A 23,005-nucleotide genomic window follows, 5' to 3' on the forward strand; every position below is an offset into this window, starting at 1 on the left:
AGTACAGATATACATGAAGGCATAATGCATAGCTGTAAATTTTCAAGATGAAATACGTTGAAATGAGAGCTGTGAAAAAAAATCTGAAATATTTTAACAGATGATACTATTCATCCTCTCAGACCATGAATTTGTCTTTTTTATACAGGTCACATTTTAACGTATTTCATCCTGAAATTTTACACACATACACCTCACATCCTTTGTTTACTTGTACAATTTTTTCAGTCTTTTCTAAAACCAAAATTTTCAAATTCTGAATTCTTCACAAATTCGGCCTTCATGGAGGCCGAGATCCAAAACGCCCTATATTTATATCCCCTAAAAAAACAAATACTGCGTATTTCACCTTTAAACACTTGTACTTCTTTTTTACTTTTTTTTGCCAGGTAAATGCAAACACTTGTATACAAAGGTGGGCCCATGATGGGTCTGCGCACGCACACGGCAGCATATCCAAGCCTTGTCTGCTGTCTCCACTCCACCCGACGGCATTGCTTGTCCACAACTTCCAAGGCGCGCCGGTCATGTCATCCCCCTCTTTTGCCCCTCGCCGCCGCCTGCAGCAGCTCCTGCTCCCTCCACGCCTCCATCAATACCGCCCTTCCACCGCCCGCCACCCAGCGGCAGCTGCTGCTATATCCCACCCTCCAGGCACCATCCTCCGCCTCCCCGCTCACCAAACCCTCTCTCCCGACCCTGTACGCTGCCATGTCGGAGGCCGCCGCCATTCTTCCGTCCATGCGCGACCCCGGCGACGGCGCCGCGCCGCCTGGCTCGGTTTCCGCCCGGCCGGACCTTGATTTGAACAGGCCAGCTGGCGACGACGAGGGCGGCGGCGGGGCTGCTGATCGCTCGAGACGGGGCGGTGAAAGCGCCGCCGACGGAACTTCACAGTCTGCACAAGGCGATGCCGCCATGACGCGGCTGCCTGAAAGGGTACGGACGGTTTCCCCTTTGTTTATTTTTTCTCTTCCGTCAGCGACAGTTGCAAGCTTCTATAATCTATTGCTGTTCATCGACGCTGCTACTGCTGAAAAAATGGCGGGATCACCGTTGTTAGATGTGCTGTTCGATCGGTGCTCCTCTCGCTAATAGTACTAATTAAGTTTCCTCCCGGTATCTGATTGTTTACCTGGGTTTCTTAGCTTTTGGGCAATCAGATTGGCAATGTGGCTCCACGGGGAAGAGCCGGAAGGCGTGGTGGTGGCGCCGCTACCCAAGGAAGAGGAAGAGGAGGGCCAGCTTCCAATCCTAGAGGCAAGAGGTTGAGGCCTAGTGATGATGTGCATACCGATCAGGAGCAGCCTCGCGAGGACACCCCTGAAGGCGTCGCTGGACAGGCAGCCGGTGCAGGTGACCACGGTCTGAACAAGGAACCTGCAAATTTGGGAATAGATCGCGGAGCTGCCGATAGATTTGCGAGTGAAGCCATGATAACGCCACAGGCTGAGAGGGTATGCTTGGCTTCATTTTCTGGTCTGCACACTCCCTTTCTTCACACTGATTGATCAAGTATTTGATTCTATATGTAGGCTCTTAATTGTTCTGCGATTGACCGAAGTGAAAGCCAAGCAGCCTCGCAGCCTAGTGGAAACGACCCCCCAGAAATTATCGCCATAGACAAAGCCACGGCAATCCCACCAGTGCCAGAGAGGGTATGCCTTCCTAATTTGATTGTTTTTCGACAAAGGGTGAATTTTATTGGCTCAAAATGAAGCATCAAGAAGATACATAACACAATGAGCATACACCCGGCCTCTGCATAGCTAGGATGCACACAGCCAACACCAAGTCACACGCACGCAAAAAACACGCCCACAACTAGCAAAATCATATAAGACCAAAGCTATGCGTAGGCGAGAAAAAAAAATCCCAAAGCGATCTGATGTGGATCTAGCTAGATGTGTTCAGATTTCCTCAGTTGTCACCAAAACGGTTCTATGCTGCTACTCTTAGACATGTAACTGATCTAGCAATAACAGTTTATATACATGAATTTTACTTCCATAACAGTTCGTATATGATCAAACTATTCGATGCAGGTTGAAGTAGGCAACTCCCCAATATATATAACTGGTAAGAAGTTGAGTGGTAAGGTCTATGTTGGCAGACGATTAGGTATGCCCAGTGGAGGATACAAGGGTCGAAATGCAATCGAGGTTTCATCTCTTTCTTATCTACTTGCCTTAGATGGACACCAAATCTGTTCGTGATTCATCAATATCTTATCTGTATTCCATTTTAATTTACATTGCTTTGTGCATCAGTCAATGCAGAGGCTAAGCGAAATCCTCCTTCATCTAAAGAACTCTTTCCTGCATCAATACCGTGTAGGTTGCACTGAAATTTGTGCATCGGAGAAGCAGGGAAGGTAGCTGTGACCCCCCATATGAGTGGCAAGTCTATCAGTAAGAACTATACACATTCATCCATTTTTTTCGTTTATATAATTCTTGGTGGAGCATGGCATTTTTATCCTTATGTTAGCAGGGCTCTCAATGGTTGTTATGGCATACCATCGGTACACTACAAGGGTTGCCAAGGAGACTACTACATTCTTGTGAGTTTAACTTTCCGGAAAAAAAATATGCATTCAGAAAGGCCTCTTAGCTCATTATGATCTTTTCACTGAATCATCATTCCGTAATTTCAGGTAATGGACCTGCTTGGTCCTAGCCTCTGGAATGCTTGGCATTCACCAGGACAGGAGTAAGTTTATCTTATCAATCTTCACTCCCTCTGCTTTGTTCTCCTTACTTCTTACTGAAAGTATCTACACCCCTAACAGGATGTCAGTTCTAAAGGTTGCTTGTATTGCCATCGACGCCATATCAATTCTTGAGAAGATTCACTCCAAAGGGTTCTTTGAAGCCATTTGATGTTTTTGAGATGCATTTCCCGTATTTTTTTTCATTCCGCGTTGTTAACACTTGCTGTTCCTCTTATTATTGCCAGCTTTATACATGGTGATGTAAAACCTGAAAACTTTTTGCTTGGTCAGCCTGGATCTGCTCAAGAAAAGAAGCTTTTTCTCATTAATTTTGGTTTAGGTATGCAATTACACACCGTAGTTTCATCTGTACATGAAGATATTCAGTCTGATGTTCTCAATGCACTATGCACTTTGCTCAGAGGAATTGGCTTACTTTATACTCCCTCCGTAAAGAAATATAAGAGCATTTAGAACACTAAAGTAGTGATATAAACGCTCTGATATTTCTTTACAGAGGGAAATGTTGATGCATTTCATGCCTCACTACCGTTTTTCACATGGTTCTTTTGATACTAAATTTTTTCAGCATCTAACTGGAAATGGAAAAGAGGATCATCCAGTATGCATGTTCAGTATGATCAGAGGCTAGACATATTTAGGTTTGTTCTTACTACTTTTTCTGTACAAACTTATGGTACAAATTTAACTTCTTTACTTTTGACATTTCCCAGGGGAACAATTAGATATGCTAGCGTCCATGCCCATTTAGGTCGTACGGGCAGTAGGAGGGATGATTTGGAGTCACTAGCATACAGCCTTATATTTTTATTACGAGGAAGCTTGCCATGGCAAGGCTGTCAGGTAGTCTTCAATGTTCTCGACGAGTCGACGGTGCTTTACTAATATTTTCTACTCGCTCTCTTCAACCTTCTTTAGTGTTTTTTTTTTGCGGGAACCTACTTTTGTGTTGATGGCTTATTACTGCAGGGAGATAACAAGAGCTTTCTTGTTTGTAAGAAGAAAATGGAGACTTCTCCAGAGGTCCTGTGTAGCTTCTGTCCAGCCCCATTCAAACATTTTCTTGAGTTGGTTACTACTATGAAATTTGATGAAGAGCCAAAGTACGAAAAACTTGTTTCTCTCTTTGATGATCTGATTATCGGGCCTGTTTCAAGACCCATCAGGATCGCTGGAGGTCTAGAGGTTTGTACTGCTTTATCCACAACATGAATCCATGCTCTGTATTTTATTTCGGTTGTATTATATTTGGCCATGCCTCTGCTGTGCAAATTATAGGTTGGACATAAACGTGGAAGAATTGTTGTAAATCTTGAAGAAGATGAACAGCCTATGGAAAAAGTTCGGTTGGGGAGCCCAGCAACTCAATGGATTTCGATTTATAGTGCTAGGCGGAACATGACGCAGCGGTAATTCTTTTCAAACATGAAAATAGTGAAACAGTATTCACTTTTTTTGTTTGCATGCTCAGGCGTTTTCTCAATACCAGACATCAAGCATTAGATAGCTCGAAATAGTTGGATTGTATGAGCATATGACTCTATACCTCTAATTTTTATTTAAAATATATGGAGTACAGTTAATGTCTTGTGGTGAATGTGGTGAAACAAAAGAACTACATTGAGGTGATTCATGCTGCAAACTTGTGATATCTCTTGGTGTGAACTCCACTTTTAGATGCTATCCACATTCATGACCTTAATTGTACTTGGTATCCCTATAAAAGTATCTGTCCAAAACTATACTATTATGCTTTTCTGTAACTAAGCCATTCATGCTAGTTTTTTGTGATGAAAGGGTTTGGTTTTCACTTATTATGTTTTAAACTTAAGTAGTTCCTATTTGTCTGGCTACACTCGCTTGTTCTTCAGTTCGAGACATTTGAGGCCTGCCTAGTGCCTATTTCAATAGTGATTGATCAATGTCTTATCTCCTTCCTAAATCAAATATGGTATTAACTAATGTAACTGTGAAGATATTTCTTCTGCCTTTGATAGATGCCACTATAATATAGCTGATTCAAGGCTGCATCAGCACATACAAAAAGGTTATGAAGATGGCGTGTTCATTAGTTGTATAGCTTCTTTAAAAAATGTGTGGACTGTCATCATGGATACTGGGACCGGCTTTTCTTCTCAAGTTTTCAATCTTTCACGAAATTTCCTACAGAAGGTGTGGTACCTTGTATGTCCTCTCTAGTTGGAATTTTGATAATCCAGAATCTTGACACTATCTTGTTTCTAACTTCGTATGTAGGATTGGATTAGGGAGCAGTCGGAGAAGAACTTTTACATAACAGCAATAGCTGGAGCAACCAATGGAAGCTCATTGGTTGTGATGTCCAAAGGTTTGTGAATTACCTGCTCTCTGTCGACAACTATTCATTTGTTCAAACTGCTCCCTTTTATGAAGATTAAATGTTTGAAGAGGATACTGCTATGTGTATGAGACAAAGTAGTATGCTTTCATACGATGCATCACATAAATGTTTGATCACACAACTTTTGTGGTGTTAGAGCAATAGAGATTACCACATTAGATTGCAGTGGATCGAAGAGTAAATGTTCTTCTGGATGGTATTTCTTTTTTACTGGTTTTTTCAACGGAGCCTTGGCTTGTCGTATTCGTCTGAATTTCATATTTACGGATCTGAACTTTTGGGTTCTAGTGGTTGGTATATGAAACTCAACAGTTGCCAGTTTCCTACTGTATCTTCAATGGTTTTCTCAACGGAGCCTTGGCTTGTTGTATTCGTCTGAATTTCATATTGACGGATCTGAACTTTTGGATTCTAGTGGTTGGTACATGGAACTTAACAGTTGCCAGTTTTCTATATTCGATATTTACATGTGACATGACTTTATCCTAATTGTGTCTACTGTCTACATCCTTGATGTCTCGCTGGTCCCTTTCTTTCCATGTATAGTTCGAATCTGATCTTTGATACCATTACAGGGACTCCGTACACACAGCAGTCATACAAAGTCAGTGAATCTTTTCCTTATAAGTGGATTAATAAAAAGTGGAAAGAAGGTTTTCATGTAACATGTATGGGTACTGCTGGGAACCGTTGGGGTGTTGTCACGTCAAGGAACACCGATTATTCCTACCAGGTCAAAACATGTGCTTGCACTCCTTTGCGATAAATCATTTGTGAATAATCCTTTTCACTATTTTAATGGTTCCTTGTATGTTATAATTTTACCGGTGATGAGCATTCATTAAAATGGCTTTAAATTCTGTATTTCTGGACAACTAGCTGTCTGAACTTTGCATGTGAAATATCTACTTGCAAACATATGCTGCTGCAAGAATGCCTTCAGTTAAGAGTTAACCTTAGAGAACTGGTGCTCTGTGCAGCTTCCTTTTTTTTGAACCAAAGATCAGTAATTGTTTAGGGTGGTGCGGAGTCTGAATTTTCGTACATATTAGGTCAATGACCCGATGTGATCATGTCATGTGAAACTGAATCTGTGTTGCATATCCTGCAGGCTGTTGAGTTAGACTTTGTGTATCCAAGTGAAGGAATCCATCAGCGATATGGTGCCGGTTACAGAATAACATCATGCGCAGCCACGCCTGACCAAACCGCTTTTATCATGAGCATAGCCAAGGAGTCCAAGACGAAACCAGTGGATGAAACTTTTCTGACTTCTGATTTCCCCAGCAAGGCTACGAAGGTACACCTGCATGTTTTGCTGACTGGATGAATTTCAAAATCTGGCGCCAGTGCCACATTCATTGCTATGCATGCCCACTTGGTTTACTTGCGTGAACCTAACCTCGGAACACCAAAATATTTCAGGAGCAATGGGCGAAGGGCCTATATATCACCTCGATCTGCCACGGGCGAACTGCGTGTTGAACCTCCACGGCTGCGAATTCACTCGAGTTCGAACTTCTGCAGTAAGTTCTAACGTTGGCCTTGGTGGGATTCCTTTTGGTATTTTGAGTTGCAAATGGTTGGCCTTGGTGCCTCTTGCAGTAGTGAGTGACCTGCTCTTATTGCAAAGAAACATTGGTTATCTTTTCCTTATAATCAGGCGTTAACCTTGCCCGTGAGCTAATGTCTGGTTTGCCAAAATGTGTATCGTTTCGATCTCTGAGCAAATGTGTGTGTTATAGTTGCCAGGAGGCAAAGACATCGCCACCTCCAGCAGTATTTAAAGCCTTTTTTTTTTCGGTTAGCAGTATTTAAAGGCAGATGGGAACAATGAGAACGAGACCAAACCATACCGTATACGAATACAACTCTTCGTACGTACCTGGCCCGGAGCCATCTAGAAAAGCAACCTGGGACACGATTGTGATGGTCAGATTCAGGGGTACAATATTGCGGATGGAAGCACATGCAGTCTCGGACTTGATGAGTCGGTATGCCCGCCTAGTGTTGTGGATTGTCTTCGCTTCTGCATCCAGGTAGTCGGCAGATGGCTTGCTTGAGCCTCACGTCTACTGCTGTGATTCTGGTTCGGGAGTTGCATGCTTTGTGAGTATATCAGTAGTTACTATGCACTGTGTATCAGACCACGTTAAACATATGCATCTCAAACAAGGGAGTATATTTGTTAGGCCTAGTTTGGCAACACCGTTTTTTCAAAACCATAGTATTTCAAAACCTCAGTATTTCAATAGATGGGCAACAAATACTCCAGTTTCTGAAAAACATAGATTTTCTCAGTTTCGATAATACCGCCAAGGTGTTTGGCAAGTGGCAGCTTTTCTCAGTTTTCTTTGGTTTGCACAGATTGTTACGTTGTTGCATGCATACGCAGCTACACTCATCGGTCAGCTTGTGCTAATCGCCACCGTATGCATGCAGCTTTGTACGGGCATGTTCTCTCCTAGTAGATGCTAGGAAGGATATGTATAGAGTTATCTCTTGTAATCAATCAAAGATAGTCAGCCGGCACTAAGTCGTAATTTGTACGTGTATGTGCGCCACTCTAGCCAGATAGATCGATCGGCTAGCTATCGATTTTAGGTGTCACATGCGTCAATGGCCAAAAGAACATGGACACAGAGAGACAACCCAGTCAACGTTTCTCAGTTTTTTAAAAAGAGGTCCAGACCTTTTTTTTATACTACAAAAATACCACAGTTTTAGAGATACCACGGTTTGTTAAACTATAGTGTTTTTTTTTATCCAAACGACTCAAAGTATTGAATACCAAGGTTTTTTCAGAAAACACAGTACTCCTTAAAAACTACAAAAATACTTTGGCTCCCAAACGCAGTGCTGAGTAAACGTTGTTACTGGCTTTCCGTTTTAATTTAACATATAAGATGTGGCAGTATACTAATGAACAAATTATCACCATTTGTCTACAATCATTGATGTCTTGTATAGACAAATGTTCCTTTTCCGTCCATTGTACATACTTCTGGTTTGGACTTTCTACATTTCTTTCCATGATATGTACTTCTAATCTGATCTTCGATACCATTACGGGAACTTTGCACACACAACCGCCATACAAAGTGCATCGATGGATCTTTCCCGTATAAGTGGGTTCACAAAAAGTAGAATAAAGGTTTCATGTAACATACATACCTCGCGACATCAAATATCTCAAATTCTTAGAACCCGCGAGCCCGAAAAAGTTTGGCATCGGCCTTTATCTTACGGTTAGCATAGATGAAGCGATCGTAAAAACTCTAGTGTTTTCTCACTTCAAAAGAAATTTGACCCCGCTCTCATTTGAAATTTGCCAAGCCCTTCCTTGCATTCCCATTGACAATGATCGTGGATAGCCACAATTCTTTGACTATAGTGAGGTTTCTCCAAGCGTCAATGTCAACATAGGCCCGAGCCAGGCCTTCACCTCATTCCGAATGTGTGTTGTACATCTACACTCGAAAAGAAGATGTGCCTCTGACTCAAGCTGCCTTTTGCACAATTGGCATAAACCATAATTCGGTCAACCACTATTTTGTTGCCAGTCGGCCATGGTCTTTAAAGATCAACCACACAATAAAATGCTTCGGCAGTGCCCACCTGTTCCATGTCGCTGGCTTCATGTGAGTGGTAATCGAAGCGTCGAGTTGAGCGGAGAGCCCGACAAAAAAAAGGTTGAGTGAAGTAGATCAAGGATGCCGAGTATTCCAAAGAAGAAGTGAGCTTCCAATTTCCAAATGATTTTGTCGTCGGTCTCTTCAGTAAGGCTCACTTCTTGTGGGCTGGTCAAAAGCTTGAAGAACTTGATGATGTGTTCAACTGAGAGACCTGTGGATAGACTTATGTTATTGATTCATCGATCGCTCTACAAAGCCCTATGTGTAGTAGCCCTTTCTGCCATGATGAGTTGGAATTTTGGTGTCCATGTGAAGGAGTCGCCCATCGGCGATGTGAGGACTACCCACAAAGTTGTGTAGGCACGTCGGAGCAAGCTGCTTTAATCTTGAGCGTGCCAAAGAAGAGGAGGTCGGAAACACCCCCTCGGGCCGCCCCCGCTCAGGAGACGCGGGGGCAATCCAATCGCGCCGCCAAAGGTCTCGACCAACTTCCTCCTCGTCTCGCCACCGCCTGAGGCCTTCGCCTGCGTGGGGTCTGGGAACTGCGGCGGCGGGGCATTCCCAGAGTCGACCTCTCTTTGTCGGCCTAGATCCCAGCGGCAGCAGCCCACAGGATACCTCGGACGGATCTGCAGTACGACAGAAGTAGGTTTTGCGGTGCTTTCCGGCGAGCTGCGTCATGGTACATGACCCGCGCCGTCTGGTTGTTGAGAAAGAACAGACGGATGGTGTGTCAGCCGGTGCAAGTGGACTCGTTGTTGTCCATGATGATGTTGACGAGGTCGTCGCAGACGGCGGTGTGTATCTAGAGGACGATGTCGACGTCTGCACTCCACCGGGCGCAATTGGTAACGTCCAGATCAATCTCCTCCTCGACGTGATCGCGTGCATGGAAACGGTTGAGGAAAAACAGCATGCAGCGGCGCCAGCGAGAGTAGTTGTTCGTTGTGGAATCAAGCTTGTATGGGATGAACCGGGTGATGTTAAAATCGCCGAGAGATTTGGGAGGGGGTGAGCGCCACCAGAGGTGAACTGGGAGACGAGGAGGGCAGCGGTATCATCGAGGGGATCATGCTGGGAAGGGTTGACGTTGGCGCGAGGCATAGGGCTTTGTGGGAGGGTGTCGGAGGGAAGAGAAGGAGGGGAGCCGCCGGCAGCTGAAGCAGTTGGTGCGTTAGGGCATCTCCAGCCGTTGGCCCCCGAGGGGGCGCCTAAAATCGCCGCCTGGGGGTGAGCCGGCATAAAAATTGGGTCTGGGAGCGAGTTGGTCCCCAGCCGTCGGCCCCAGGGCCGCCCCAGGCACGTTTTAAAATAAAAGAAGTTCGGCGAAGTTCGGCTTAAACACGATAAAATTCGGCCAAACACGATAAATTTCGGCACATTTCGGTGAAGTTCGTGGATTTTCATTACATAGCACGTATACATAAACTAATCTAAAGGAAAAACTGACTGAAGTCGCCGCCGTCACCGCCATCGTCGTCGTCGGCCTTCTCCTCCTTGACGCGGGCGCCCCTGCTGGACCCCTGTCCGGCGTCGCCATGGCGGACTGGTGGCGGCGCATCATCGTCGTCGTCGTCGCTGTCGCAGATGACGACGACTCCGCCTTCGTCGCGGCCGCGTCGACGCTCCGCGAAGCGAAGCAGGGCGGCGCGTTGGCGCTCCTTCGCCTTCTCCAGGCGCTCCTTCTCCATCGCTATGGAGTCCCTGCGCGCCCATTCCAGGGCCGCGTCGTCGTCATCGAGCTCCGTCGTCACTGGCGCGGCCGGCTCCTTCTTCACCGGCGCGAGCCCCGGCTCCGTCTTCACCGGCGCGAGCCCCGGCTCCGTCTTTGGCTTGACGAAGCGCGGAGGAGGAGCCGACGAGTAGGCGCGCCGGCCGCCCTCGTTGATGACGATGCCGGCGCTGCGAGTGCGCCGGCCGAGCGGCGTCTCCGCCGCGGGCTCGGCCTTGACGCCGAGCAGGGCCGGAGTGCCGGAGGAGTCCGATGAAGATCGGGAGGAGGAAGAAGAGGAGGAGGACCCGAACCTCCTTGGCGCCCATGGCCCGGCGCGTCGGTGCTGCGCCGGAGCGGCCTCCCTCGCCAGGTACGCCAACGGCGGGTCGTTGCCGCCCTCGAGGTACGTCAGCACGCCCTCGAGTGTGCGTCCGGGGACGCCCCACCACAGGTGGCGCCCCTCGCTGTTCTGCCGGCCGCCAACCACCGGCGCGCCGTTGATGGACGCCAAGCGCTGCTGCTGGCGGCGCTCGAAATACACCGCCCAAGCCGCGTGGTTGTCGGCGGCGTACTGGGGAAGGGAGAGTTGGGCGTCGGTGAGGGAGGCGCGCACGACCTCGACTTCCTCGGCAAAGTACTTCGGCTTCGCCACGGCGTCGGGCAATGGGGGAATGGGCACTCCCCCGGCGCTGAGCCTCCACCCCGTCGGCCCGGCGCGCATGTCCGGCGGCGCCGGGATGTTCGCCTGGAACAGGAGCCAGGACTCCTGTTCGCGGAGCGAACGGCGGCCGAAGCCGTTGGCCGCCGCCTCGTCTCCGGGGAAGCGTTCCGCCATGGCGACGGGTTCGGGAGAGGTAGAGAGATAGAGGGAGGGGCTGGGCGGCGGCGCTCGGGAGAGGTAGGGAGAGGAGGAGCTGGGCGGCGGCGAGGGGCGGGGCTGGTGTGGGCACAGGCGAGTGCAGGCCACCGGCTATATAGCCGCGCCGTACCCGTGTGTACGCGTGCGAGGGAGGAGAGGCGTCGGCGCGCCGTCCCGTGACGCGCCGCCCGTGAGGAATCAATGGTAAGGCTGACCGGCGGCAGCCTTGGCATTGATTCCCCACGGGAACCGAGGCCGTTGGGGGAAGACGAGGCGTCGTGTCGCTGACGCGGCTGGCCCGCGGCTGTTTCGCGCCAAAACAGTTCGCCCCGGCGCCCCCGGGCGCCCCCAGCGCGCCGGGTTCGGCCTGGGTCCGCCGGCGCTGTTTTCGGCCCAGGCCGGCGAAAATCGGGCTCCTTGAGGCGCGACTGGGCCGTTTTTTTGGCGCCGACGCGAAAAAATCGCTTGAGGAGGCCTTCCTAGGACGCGGCTGGAGATGCCCTTAAAAGCAACAGGATAAGGTGCCGACGATGCCGGCAGGAGCGGTAGACATGGGCTCTGGTTGCCATGAAGATTACTGAATTCCCACGCATTGTATTGATCTGAATTATATATCATGTACTCCCTCCGATTATTTTTACTCTGCGTATTAGATTTATGTCAAGTCAAATTTTGAAAAATTTGACCAAATTTATATTAAAAAATATCAGCACTTGTAATGCCAAATATATACACTATGAAACTACAGTTCATAATGAATCTAAAACTATTGTTTTGGCATTATGAATGTTAATATTTTTTCTATACGTTCGATCAAAGTAGAGGTATTTTGACTTCTCACAAAATATATATGCAGACAAAACAAAACTCGAGGGAGTACATATACAAGGGGAGGCTGCCCACGTAACATCACACGCACGTCTATGGCGCGCCAGAGTCGGCCTCCCTGAAGACTAAGGGCTGGTAGTTGCAGGTTTTCCTATCATATGTTAACCTTGCTCGTAACGTAATCTCTCGTTTAGCAAACGTAACCTTGCTCGTAACGTAATCTCTCGTTTAGTAACGTAATCTCCGATCCAGCAGTATCTAAAGGCAGATGAGAACGAGACCAAACCATACCGTATACGAATACGACTCCCCATCCATATGTGCTCAGCCGGGAGCTACCTAGAAAAGCAATCCCATCGGCCGGAGTTCCACGCAAATAAACGGTGGCAGCCGGTCGGATGGCGGATTCCCGAGCCAAGATCCCGTGCCGGCGCCGCGCAAAGCAGACGCGCCCCCCTTGCGACCCCCCACGTACCTGCGCAAGGGACTGGGCAGGCCTCGGGGACGGGCCAGCCGGCCTGATCGCCGAGCTTGGCCTCGCCAGCGACGTGGCTGACTATGTCCGCTTCCGCGCCGTGTGCCGGCCGTGGCGGCGGTGCTCGCCGGACCCGTGCACCGGCGGCCTGGACGGTCGCTTCCTCCCCCGCCAGTGGATCATGCTTGACAAGGCACTTGCCGGGCCCCGCCGCCATCGCTTCCTTAACGTTTCTACGGGCGAGTGCATCCGTATGGACCTCCGAGAGCTAGCTCGCTGAGCACACGCTGCTCGCGCTCACCCCTGAAGGCCTCCTGCTGCTGCTCCACGAGCGCACCCTGGTCGTCCGCCTGCTTAACCCTCTCGCGCACCAGCTCACCGATCTCCCCCCGATGACCGCGCTCCTGAGGCCAGATCAGCATCGATCTAGGGGTGGCCCCGAGATGGGAAAATTAATCAGGGCGTCTGTCGTGGGCCTTGCTACCGACGCCTCCATGGTGGTAGTCAGATTCCGAAATCCCATGAAGCTGGCCGTCGCTAAGCCCGGTGATGAGAGTTGGACCGTGGTCGACAATGAAACTTTGTATTCGACTTTGCATTTTGCGGGACGCTTCTACTGCACCGACTACAGGGGCGTCATGGTGCTGACGACCAGCTCGGATCAGCGGCCGCCACGGCTCCAGGCGGTCGTTGAGTGGACCAAGTCATTTTTTTTTCAAGGCGCTCGGCCTTCACCTGGTGGACAATGGCGGGGAGTTGATGCTGGTGCGCCGAACGCCATGCCGGGATAGTGAGTATAACAGGAATTACGAGGTTTACAGAGTCGATTTGAGAGCTGGGCTTCTGCTCCCAGCCAAGGGATTCGATGGGCGCGCCGTGTTCATGGGCAAGTGGCGCGCTATTACCGTATCAGCCAAGGCCTTCCCCTCCTTTGTCACTGCTGATACCATCTACCTGGGAAACGACTGTGGTGACCAGATTGAGGGGTACAATATTGCAGGTGGAAGCAGATGGAATCCGGTCCTTAATGGGATGGTATACCCACGCACCATTGTAGATTGTCTCCGCTTCTGCATCCAAGGCGTTGGCAAGTGGCTTGCCTGAGCCTCACGTCTACTGCCGCTATTCTGTTCCTGGGGCTGCATGCTTTATACTGTAATCCGTTAAACATATATATGCATCTCAAATCATGTAAACGCTCATAAGTGTACTTATTTATATTTGATAGTTATTTATATTTGTTAGCGCTGGGTAAACATTGTTACCGGCTTCCCATTTTTATTTAACATATGATGTGGCAGTATACTAATGAACAAATTATCACCATCTGCCTATAATCTTCTATTTTTGCGAGGAAATTTTTTGATTTTTTTATCCACGGTTAAGTTAGTAGTACAAAGAACGCGAGAAGTAAAAAATTGCATCCAGGTTCATAGACCACCTAGCGACGACTACAAGCACTGGAGCTAGCTGAAGGCTCTCCCTCATCGGCGCCACACAAACCTTGTTGTAGTAGATAGTCAGGAAGTCGTCGTACTAGACCCCATAGGACCAGCGCACCAGAACAACAACCGCCGCCGATGAAGAGACGCATAGATCAGAAGTGACCAACTTGTAAATACATAAACAAAAACGAACGAAGACCGGATCCACGTGGATCCACCGAAGACAGCCGCCTAAGACCGAATTCGATGAGATCTGCCGAAGGCAAACCTCCACACGCCCTCTGATGACGCTAGAAGCACCACCGGGACAGGGACTAGGCAGGGAGAATCTTATTCCATCTTCAGCCTTTGATGACGCTAGAAGCACCACCTCGACAGAGACTAGGCGGGGAGAACCTTGTTCCATCTTCAGAGAGTCGCCACTGCCTCGCCTCTCCAAACAGGACATAAACCCTAACAAAACTAAAAAAAACACATAAAAACAGAGCCATCCCGCCAGCAAGGACCGAGATCTACCACGCCTTCATGGTCCTAACCACAGAAGACGAGGTAAAGTGGCGCCGGCGCCGGCGGGAGGCACGAGAAACCCTAGGCAGCTGGGTGCCTTGGGTGCGAGCGAGCAAAGGGGTACACACGCAAAATGTTCTGTCTAGTAGACAAATGTTCCTTTTTCTTCCATTATATATTCTTCTAATATAATCTTTCTAGTAGAAGTCCATGTCATAATGCATATGCCTCAGGCATTGCTGCATCCACACATGTTTAGCCGATCATCAGATGCAACTACGAATCCACCCATTGGTAAGGCGTCCGCGGCTACTTAATGAAGGATACTCAGTCTTTTCGTCCTTCATCTCTGACTGGCTCGTCTCTGTGGATTTGGTGGCGTCCGGTGTATTCAACCTTAGTTTCGTTGAAGATTTCTTTGCGACGTAGAACTGCGAGGGTTTGTGGTTGTTGCATGTTATGTATGTTTGTTGGGTTGATCATGGCATCATAGAGTTTGTTTCTTAGCGATCTGCATGTGGTCTATATATATTTATCGATTTTCGTCCGATTTTTCATCAATTACCTGGGTGATTCTCTTCTTAATTAATCGATGAGACAAATCTTTTACCTCCGTTTCAAAATAAAAATCCACCCTTGTCCCCCGCGGGACAGCACCAACATCACATGAAGGTTATTTGGGTGGAAAGCCACATTGATATTTTGTTGAACATAGTCTTTTAGAAAATTCATTTTTACCATGGTAAACTGACTCCAAAAGCACGGAAGGCCCGGGCCCGAGGCACACCGACAGGTCGTAGGGTCATGCGCCCTGATACGTGACATCTTTTTTGGGTCTGTCTAGGACACATCTAGATGTGACATAATTATGTCACATCTAAGATGACCTCATCCTATTTGTAGCCCTCTCGATCCCACCTGTTCGTTCCGTTGTTCGATTGTTTGTCACCCGTCGTTGCTCGTCCTTTTTAGTTTGACGCTTCCAAGACTGGGCCGTCCTCCTCCTCCTCCACCCACCCACACTCCCGGCAAGTTTCCTGGCCCAGGCCTTTTGTTTGTGGGCTTGTTTGTTTGTTCTAAAAAATAATTCTTGGGACCAAGCCTTGTGCGACTCCAGGTGTGGGCACTTCTTGTCTCAAAAAAGAAATTTTGGGCACTTTGCTTGTAAACAAGCTTGATAGAAAAGATGGCAAAAAAAGTGGGGCGTTCTTTTTGTCAGGTGATGATGATCTTGCCCCTGTCACCACCACAAAGAACACACACACAAGAAATTGAAGATCTGGGACAAAGGAACAGAGAAACTTGCAAGAGAGAAAAATGTGGGGAGTGGTGCCTCTTACCAAGGTGGGTTTTCTTAATCTTCCTTTCAAGATCCTTCTGTGTGATATGCTTCTTCTGAACCCCATCTGAAAATCAGCATGCTTTTGCTTGTTTCTTTCTTGACGGAACAAAAAAATTGGTGGTTGGTCTGTGACAAAAAATTGATAGTAAACAGCATCTAGATCAGAGCCTGAATCAGTTGTGTTGTGGCAAAAATAAAGAGAGACAAAAAAACTCATATCTAGATCCAGTGTGTGGCAGATTTTTTAGCTAGATGTCAGAAGTGGTAGCTGTAGCAGAGATTGAGAGATCTAGATAAATTGACTGAACCAATAATTCAGTTTTCTGAATCTTTTACATACAGTGTGTGTACAATTAGATACAGTATGCAGTAAGTGAGAACAAACAGAGAGAGAGAAACTTCAATTATTCATATATATTCCTCCCATTATTTAGTATCACAAACATGATGTTCAGCTGGTATGAATCTAACAAATTCAGTCTTACTGAACAAATTCTCTAACAGATTCAGTCTTTATCAAAAAATTCCTGGCTCAAGTTCAATGAATCAAAATCCTCATCCCCCTACTACCCAACCCCCCTAGTTCCCAACCTTACCTACACAAAATTCACCAGCAAGCCGACGGGTTCTACAGTTCAATTTGCGGCGCTGAGTTGAACTGAGCTGAACCAAAGTGGCCTGTATGCTCCTACAAAAATAGAGTTAGGTTGTTTGTGTAAAAAATAATGACTATACAATATTGATCACAGTAAAAACTAGGGGCTAAAAAAATTGCAGTTATATTAAAAACAAAGTAGAAATCCTTTTTTTCTCTTATGGAAAAGTACCTTGTAAATTTTTATTCCATCAAAAACGAACAAAAGATCTATCAAAAATGGAATTGGGATCTATAAAAAAATAATGACCCATGACAAAAAGGTTATCGAGCGGGTTGCAACTGGGGGCCAAAACAAAACACAGACACGCACCCCTCCTAGTTGCGAGTTGGTTATCGACATGCATTGCGGACCCTTGAGACACACACACACACCCCCTAGTTGCGAGTTGATGGTAAACTTGCAATTGTGAGCCACGAATAAACACACACACAGAGAGACACACACACACACACCCTAGTTGCGAGTGGATGGTCAACTTGCAACCGGGGGCCACGAACAAACACACACACACATACACCTAGTTGCGAGTCAATGGGCAACTTGCAACTGGGTGTCCTCAACAAAACATACACACCCTAGTTGCGAGTCGATGCTTGACATGCAACTAGGGACCCCTTGACAAAAAGACACACACACGCACACATCTCTAGTTGCAAGTCGGTTATCGACATGCAAATTGGGGACCCCTCGGCACGCACACACACACACACATCCTAGTTGCGAGTCGATGCTCGACATGCAACTGAAGACCCCGTGACAAAAAGACACACACACATACACACACCCTAGTTGCGAGTTGATGGTCAACTTGCAACTAGGGACCCTTGACAAAAAGACACACACACACACACACCCCTAGTTGCGAGTTGGTTATCGACATGTAGTTGCGGACCCTTGAGACATACACACACACACACCCTAGTTGCGAGTTGATGGTAAACTTGTGAGTCACGAATAAACACACACACACATCCCCTAGTTACGAGTTGATGATCAACTTGCAACTGGGGCCATGAATAAACACACACACACACACACCTAGTTGCGAGTCGATGGGCAACTTGCCACTGGGTGTCCTCAACAAAACACACACCCCTAGTTGCGAGTCGATACTTAACATGCAACTGGGGACCCCTTGATAAAAAGAGAGAGACACACACACACACCCTAGTTGCGAAGTTGACGGTCAACTTGCAACTGGGGACCCCTTGACAAAAAGAGTCACACACACCCTAGTTGCGAGTTGATGGTCAACTTGCAACTGGGGTTTCTCAACAAACACACATCTCCTAATTGCGAGTTGATGGTCGACATGCAACTGGGGACCCTTGACAAAAAGACACACGCACACCCCTAGTTGTGAGTCGGTTATCGACATGCAACTAGTAACCCTCTATAAACACACACACACACACACACATCCTTAGTTGCGAGTCAATGAGCGGGTTGCAACTGGGGGCCACAACAAAACACGCACACACGCACCCCCTAGTTGCGAGTTGGTTATCGACATGCAGTTGCGGGCCCTTGACACACACACACACACCCTAGTTGCGAGTTGATGGTAAACTTGCAATTGTGGGCCATGAATAAAAACACACACACACATACACACACATCCCCTAGTTGCAAGTGGATGATAAGCTTGCAACTGGAGGCCATGAATAAACACACACACACACACACCCCTAGTTGTGAGCCGATGAGCAACTTGCAACTGGTGTCCTCAAAAAACACACACACCCTAGTTGTGAGTCGATGCTCGACATGCAACTGGGGACCCCTTGAGAAAAAAAGACATACACACACCATAATTGCGAGTTGATGGTCAACTTGCAACTGGGGACCCCTTGACAAAAAGACACACACACACACACCTAGTTGCGAGTTGATGGTCAACTTGCAACTGGGGGTTCTCAAACAAACACACACCTCCTAGTTGCAAGTTGATGGCCGACATGCAACCGGGGACCCTTGATAAAAAGACACACACACACACCCCTAGTTGTGAGTCGGTTATCGACATACAACTAGTGACCCTCTACACACACAGAGAGAGAGAGAGAGAGAGAGAGAGAGATCCTTAGTTGCGAGTCGATAAGCAACTTGCAACTGGGGGTCCTCAACAAACACACAACCGTCTAGTTGAGAGGGGACCCTCGGCACACACACACCGTAGTTGCGAGTCGATGGTCAAGTTGCAACTAGGGGTCCTCAACAAGCACACACACCCCTAATTGCAAGTCGATGCTTGACATGCAACTTGAGACCCCGTGACAAAAAGACACACACACACACACTGTAGTTGCGAGTTGATGGTCAACTTGCAACTGGGGACCCCTTGACAAAAAGACACACACACACACCCTAGTTGCCAGTTGGCTATCGACATGTAGTTGCGGACCCTTGAGACACACACACAGAGAGATAGAGAGAGAGAGACACACACACACATACTGTAACACCCCGGATGTGATTTACCCAATTTGTACTCCAACTCTTGCCGTTTCCGGCGTTAAGTTATTTTATTTTCTCGGGTTCGGGTCTTTGTCTACATGTGTTGTTATCGTTGTCATGCATCTCATATCATGTCATCATGTGCATTGCATTTGCATACGTGTTCATCTCATGCATCCGAGCATTTTCCCCGTTGTCCGTTTTGCATTCCGGCGCTTCGTTCTCCTCCGGTGGTCATTTCTACCTTTCTTTCGTGTGTGGGGATTAAACATTTCCAGATTGGACCGAGACTTGCCAAGCGGCCTTGGTTTACTACCGGTAGACCGCATGTCAAGTTCCGTACCATTTGGACATCGTTTGATGCTCCAACGGTTAACCGAGGCACCGAAAAGGCCTCGTGTGTGTTGCAGCCCAACACCCCTCCAATTTGGCCCAAAACCCACCAAAACCCTCTCCATCATCTAGAGCGTTCGATCACGATCGCGTGGCCTAAAACCGCACCTCATTTGGACTCTCCTAGCTCCCTCTATGCCTATATATACCTCCCCCATTCCAAATTCGCGGATCCCCTCTCCCAAACCCTAAAACTCGGATCTCCGCCGCCGCCGGATGCGTCCGCCGCCACCGCCTGCCCAACCACGTCGCGCCACGTGTCCCGCCGGATCTCTCCCCGCCGCCGGCCCGGGAGGCCCGAACCGGGCCCCCGAGGCCCATCCGCCGCGCGCCGCCAGGACGCCTTCCCCGCGCCCATCTTCCTCGAGCGGCCGCCGCCTCCATCGCCGTCTCCGGCGACACGCCGCCGCAGGCCGCCGCACACCGCCGCCCGTCCCGACCTCCACGGCCATCGCCGCCTCGCCGCCGCGGGTCTCGGCGACCGCGCCGACCCCGGCCATCGCCGGCCCGCGCCGCCCGGCGTCTCCCTCCGGCCACCGGCGCTCCGGATCCGGCTCCCTACCTCCACTCTGGCGGCCACCTCCGATTCCGGCGATCTCCTTGGTTCGCGTGCTAGCGGATCTAGATCTAGACGAGGCGGTTGACTTTTTGCCCAAAACCCTAGTTTATTTGCTCCTGTTCATCATGTCGTATCTCCGCATCCGTAGCTCCGTTTTGGGCATATAGCATATCAAAATGTTCGTCTCTGAGAGTACATCATTTCATCTCATTGCATTATTTTCATTTGAGTTCATCTTGATGCCCAAAATGCTGTTAGAAGAGTGCTACTTGAGATAATTGTCAGATCTGCTGCTCCATTTAGATGTTTGTCATTTTTGCCATAATTATTGTGTGCATGATATGCCCATGAGCTCTACATATGTTTTGTTAAGGGTTTTGCCATCTTTCCAAAGGTGCAACCCATGTATTTTTGTTATGTGTGTGGTGACTAGCACAAGCTTGCAAAGTGAGGCACTTGATAATGCTGATTTCAGTGACTTAGCATTTCCACTAAGTCCTTGATCTGTTTATCTCATATGTCCATAGGTTCATGTTGTTTCCTAGTGATCCGTGCCTCTTTTGAGGATGATCAGTAAGGATGTTTTGTTAATCTTGTAGTGCTCTATCCATCCATGTCTTTGTTTGCAATTATGGAGCATCCTAGCTTGAGTCAATCGAGCTCTACTTTTGTCATTTTGTGAATCCGGGCAGATTGTCTACTTGTTAGCGATTTTGCCGAGGATGTTGTAGTTGATCCGTGCATGCTATGTTATTGTTCTTGCCATGTCTAGCTTGCATTTTGTGTATTCTTGATGGGTGTATGCTTAGATTGTCATGACTTGCTCTGTAGTGAGTGCATCGAGCTCGTAAACATGCCTACTTGATATCTGTTTTCAGCATGTTCCAGTTTTCACCAAGTCCGAGAACTGATTATGTTTTTGCCATATTCACATGCTTGCAAATGTATTTTCTGATCCCTTTTGGCTCAAGGTCACTAAGGGACTTTTGTTAAGATCTTTGAGTAGCTCCATGCCATGCTTTACTTTGCCATGTTCAGGTCCTGTAGCATATAGTTTTGTTGCTCCGAAGAGTGCTATCTGATCTGAAATTCCAGACAAGTGTTAACTTCACTAAGTCTGAGATCTGTTTGCTAAATGCATTTTTGCCATGCTTGTTTGAACCTGTTAATGTATGAATTGGCCGTAGCTCAGTGCTAGACTTTTGTTAAGCATCATGATTGGATTCCTGCCATGTATTTTGATGCCATGTTTGAGTGTTGTAGCATGTTCATCTTGTTGCATTTAGATGGCTACTTGCTGTAAGTCGCAGAACGTGGCCATATTTGAATTGATTGCCATTTCCAAAACCGTAACTCCGATTCCAGCGTTCTTTATATCGTTTTCAAGCGATTTCATCTCATCTTTCCAGTGGCACACTTGGATTTCCAAGTTGAGGCCAGGTTCATGCATTCCTTGTCACATCTTGCATATGCATCCCGCATCGCATCCTGCATAGCATACCATCCTTGCATCATATTGTTTGAGCTTTGCACGTGGTTGATTGTGTTCCGTTTGCTTGTTTGTCTTGTTTGGGTAGAGCCGGGAGACGAGTTTGCTAACGAGGAGCCCGTTGAGTTTGCTTTCGAGGATCCAGTCAACTCTGACAACTTTGCAGGCAAGATGATCAGACCCTCGATATCACTACTATCTTTGCTTTGCTAGATGCTCGCTCTTTTGCTATGCCTATGCTACGATGCCTACCACTTGCTTATCATGCCTCCCAAATTGCCATGTCAAATCTCTAACCCACCATGTCCTAGCAAACCATTGATTGGCTATGTTACCGCTTTGCTCAGCCCCTCTTATAGCGTTGCTAGTTGCAGGTGAAGATTGGAGACCGTTCCTTGTTGGAACATTATTTACTTGTTGGGATATCATTATATTGTCATGTTATCTTAATGCATCTATATACTTGGTAAAGGGTGGAAGGCTCGTCCTCTCGCCTAGTGTTTTGTTCCACTCTTGCTGCCCTAGTTTCCGTCATATCGGTGTTATGTTCCCGGATTTTGCGTTCCTTACGCGGTTGGGTTATAATGGGAACCCCTTGATAGTTCGCCTTGATTAAAGCTTTTCCAGCAATGCCCAACCTTGGTTTTACCATTTGCCACCTGGCCTCTTTTTCCCTTGGGTTTCCGGAGCCCAAGGGTCATCTTATTTTAAACCCCCCCGGGCCAGTGCTCCTCTGAGTGTTGGTCCACCTGTCAGCTGCCGGTGGCCACCAGGGGCAACTTTGGGCTGGCCTACCCGTACCTAAGACAATCTGAGTGTGCCCTGAGAACGAGATATGTGCAGCTCCTATCGGGATTTGTCGGCACATTCGGGCGGTGCTGCTGGATTTGTTTTAACCTGTCGAAGTGTCTTGAAGAACCGAGACACCGAGTCTGATCGAAACGTCTCGGGAGGAGGTCTATTCCTTCGTTGACCGTGAGAGCTTGTCATGGGCTAAGTTGGGACTCCCCTGCAGGGATTTAAACTTTCGAAAGACGTGCCTGCGGTTATGGGCAGATGGGAATTTGTTAATGTCCGGTTGTAGATAACTCGAACCTTAACTTAATTAAAATGAATCAATAGTGTGAGTTACCGTGATGGTCTCTTCTCGGCGGAGTCCGGGAAGTGAACACGGTGTTGGAGTAATGCTTGCGTAGGTTGTCCTCTAGATTCTCGTTCGCGCTTTGCCTCCTCTTCTCGCTCTCTTTTGCGAACAGGATAGCCACCATATATGCTAGTCGCTTGCTGCAGCTCCACATATTTTACCTTGCTTTACCTATAAGCTTAAATAGTCTTGATCACGAGGGTGCGAGATTGCTGAGTCCCTGTGGCTCACAGATTACTTCCAAACCAGATGCAGGGCCTGATGATTCCGCTCCAGGTGACGCGCTTGAGCTCAAGTGGGAGTTTAACGAGGACTCTCAACGATACTATGTTTCTTTTCCTGATATCAGTAGTGGTGCCCAGTTGGGGTGATCGGGACCGTGTCG

The 23,005-nt window shown here is 47.9% G+C and overlaps 1 protein-coding gene and 1 pseudogene across 5 annotated transcripts; both read left to right on the top strand.

Moving 5' to 3' along the window:
- Window positions 1–472: 472 nt before the first annotated feature.
- On the top strand, window positions 473–7,381 carry LOC125510883 (casein kinase 1-like protein HD16). 5 transcript variants are annotated; one of them, XM_048676161.1, is made up of 19 exons: window positions 473–939; window positions 1,149–1,457; window positions 1,536–1,658; window positions 2,046–2,162; window positions 2,338–2,411; window positions 2,494–2,563; window positions 2,657–2,712; window positions 2,792–2,863; window positions 2,959–3,053; window positions 3,303–3,375; window positions 3,448–3,577; window positions 3,704–3,919; window positions 4,013–4,143; window positions 4,732–4,906; window positions 4,991–5,081; window positions 5,690–5,847; window positions 6,226–6,414; window positions 6,540–6,640; window positions 6,926–7,381. In XM_048676161.1, the coding sequence occupies exons 1-18, from the start codon at window positions 712–714 to the stop codon at window positions 6,597–6,599; spliced, it is 2,367 nt and encodes a 788-aa protein (XP_048532118.1). In that variant the 5' UTR covers window positions 473–711; the 3' UTR covers window positions 6,600–6,640; window positions 6,926–7,381. The 5 variants fall into 5 exon arrangements, with proteins under 5 accessions (XP_048532118.1, XP_048532117.1, XP_048532120.1 ...); XM_048676160.1 differs by lacking the exon at window positions 6,926–7,381 and having other exon boundaries at window positions 6,540–6,911; XM_048676163.1 differs by lacking the exon at window positions 6,926–7,381 and having other exon boundaries at window positions 1,164–1,457; window positions 6,540–6,911.
- A 5,167-nt stretch (window positions 7,382–12,548) lies between these two features.
- On the top strand, window positions 12,549–13,729 carry LOC125507423 (annotated as a pseudogene).
- Window positions 13,730–23,005: the final 9,276 nt, after the last annotated feature.

The sequence above is a fragment of the Triticum urartu genome, chromosome 5 (genome assembly GCF_003073215.2).
Source record: "Triticum urartu cultivar G1812 chromosome 5, Tu2.1, whole genome shotgun sequence".
In the NCBI taxonomy this organism is placed as follows: Eukaryota; Viridiplantae; Streptophyta; class Magnoliopsida; order Poales; family Poaceae; genus Triticum; species Triticum urartu.

Excerpts from the sequence above, each read along its gene's own strand:
- LOC125510883 (XM_048676161.1), top strand. The coding sequence starts at position 712 with ATGTCGGAGGCCGCCGCCATTCTTCCGTCCATGCGCGACCCCGGCGAC. Across the intron at positions 3,376-3,447 it reads CAGAGGCTAGACATATTTAG|GGGAACAATTAGATATGCTA; the intron begins GTTTGTTCTTAC and ends GACATTTCCCAG. Across the intron at positions 3,578-3,703 it reads TGCCATGGCAAGGCTGTCAG|GGAGATAACAAGAGCTTTCT; the intron begins GTAGTCTTCAAT and ends TTATTACTGCAG.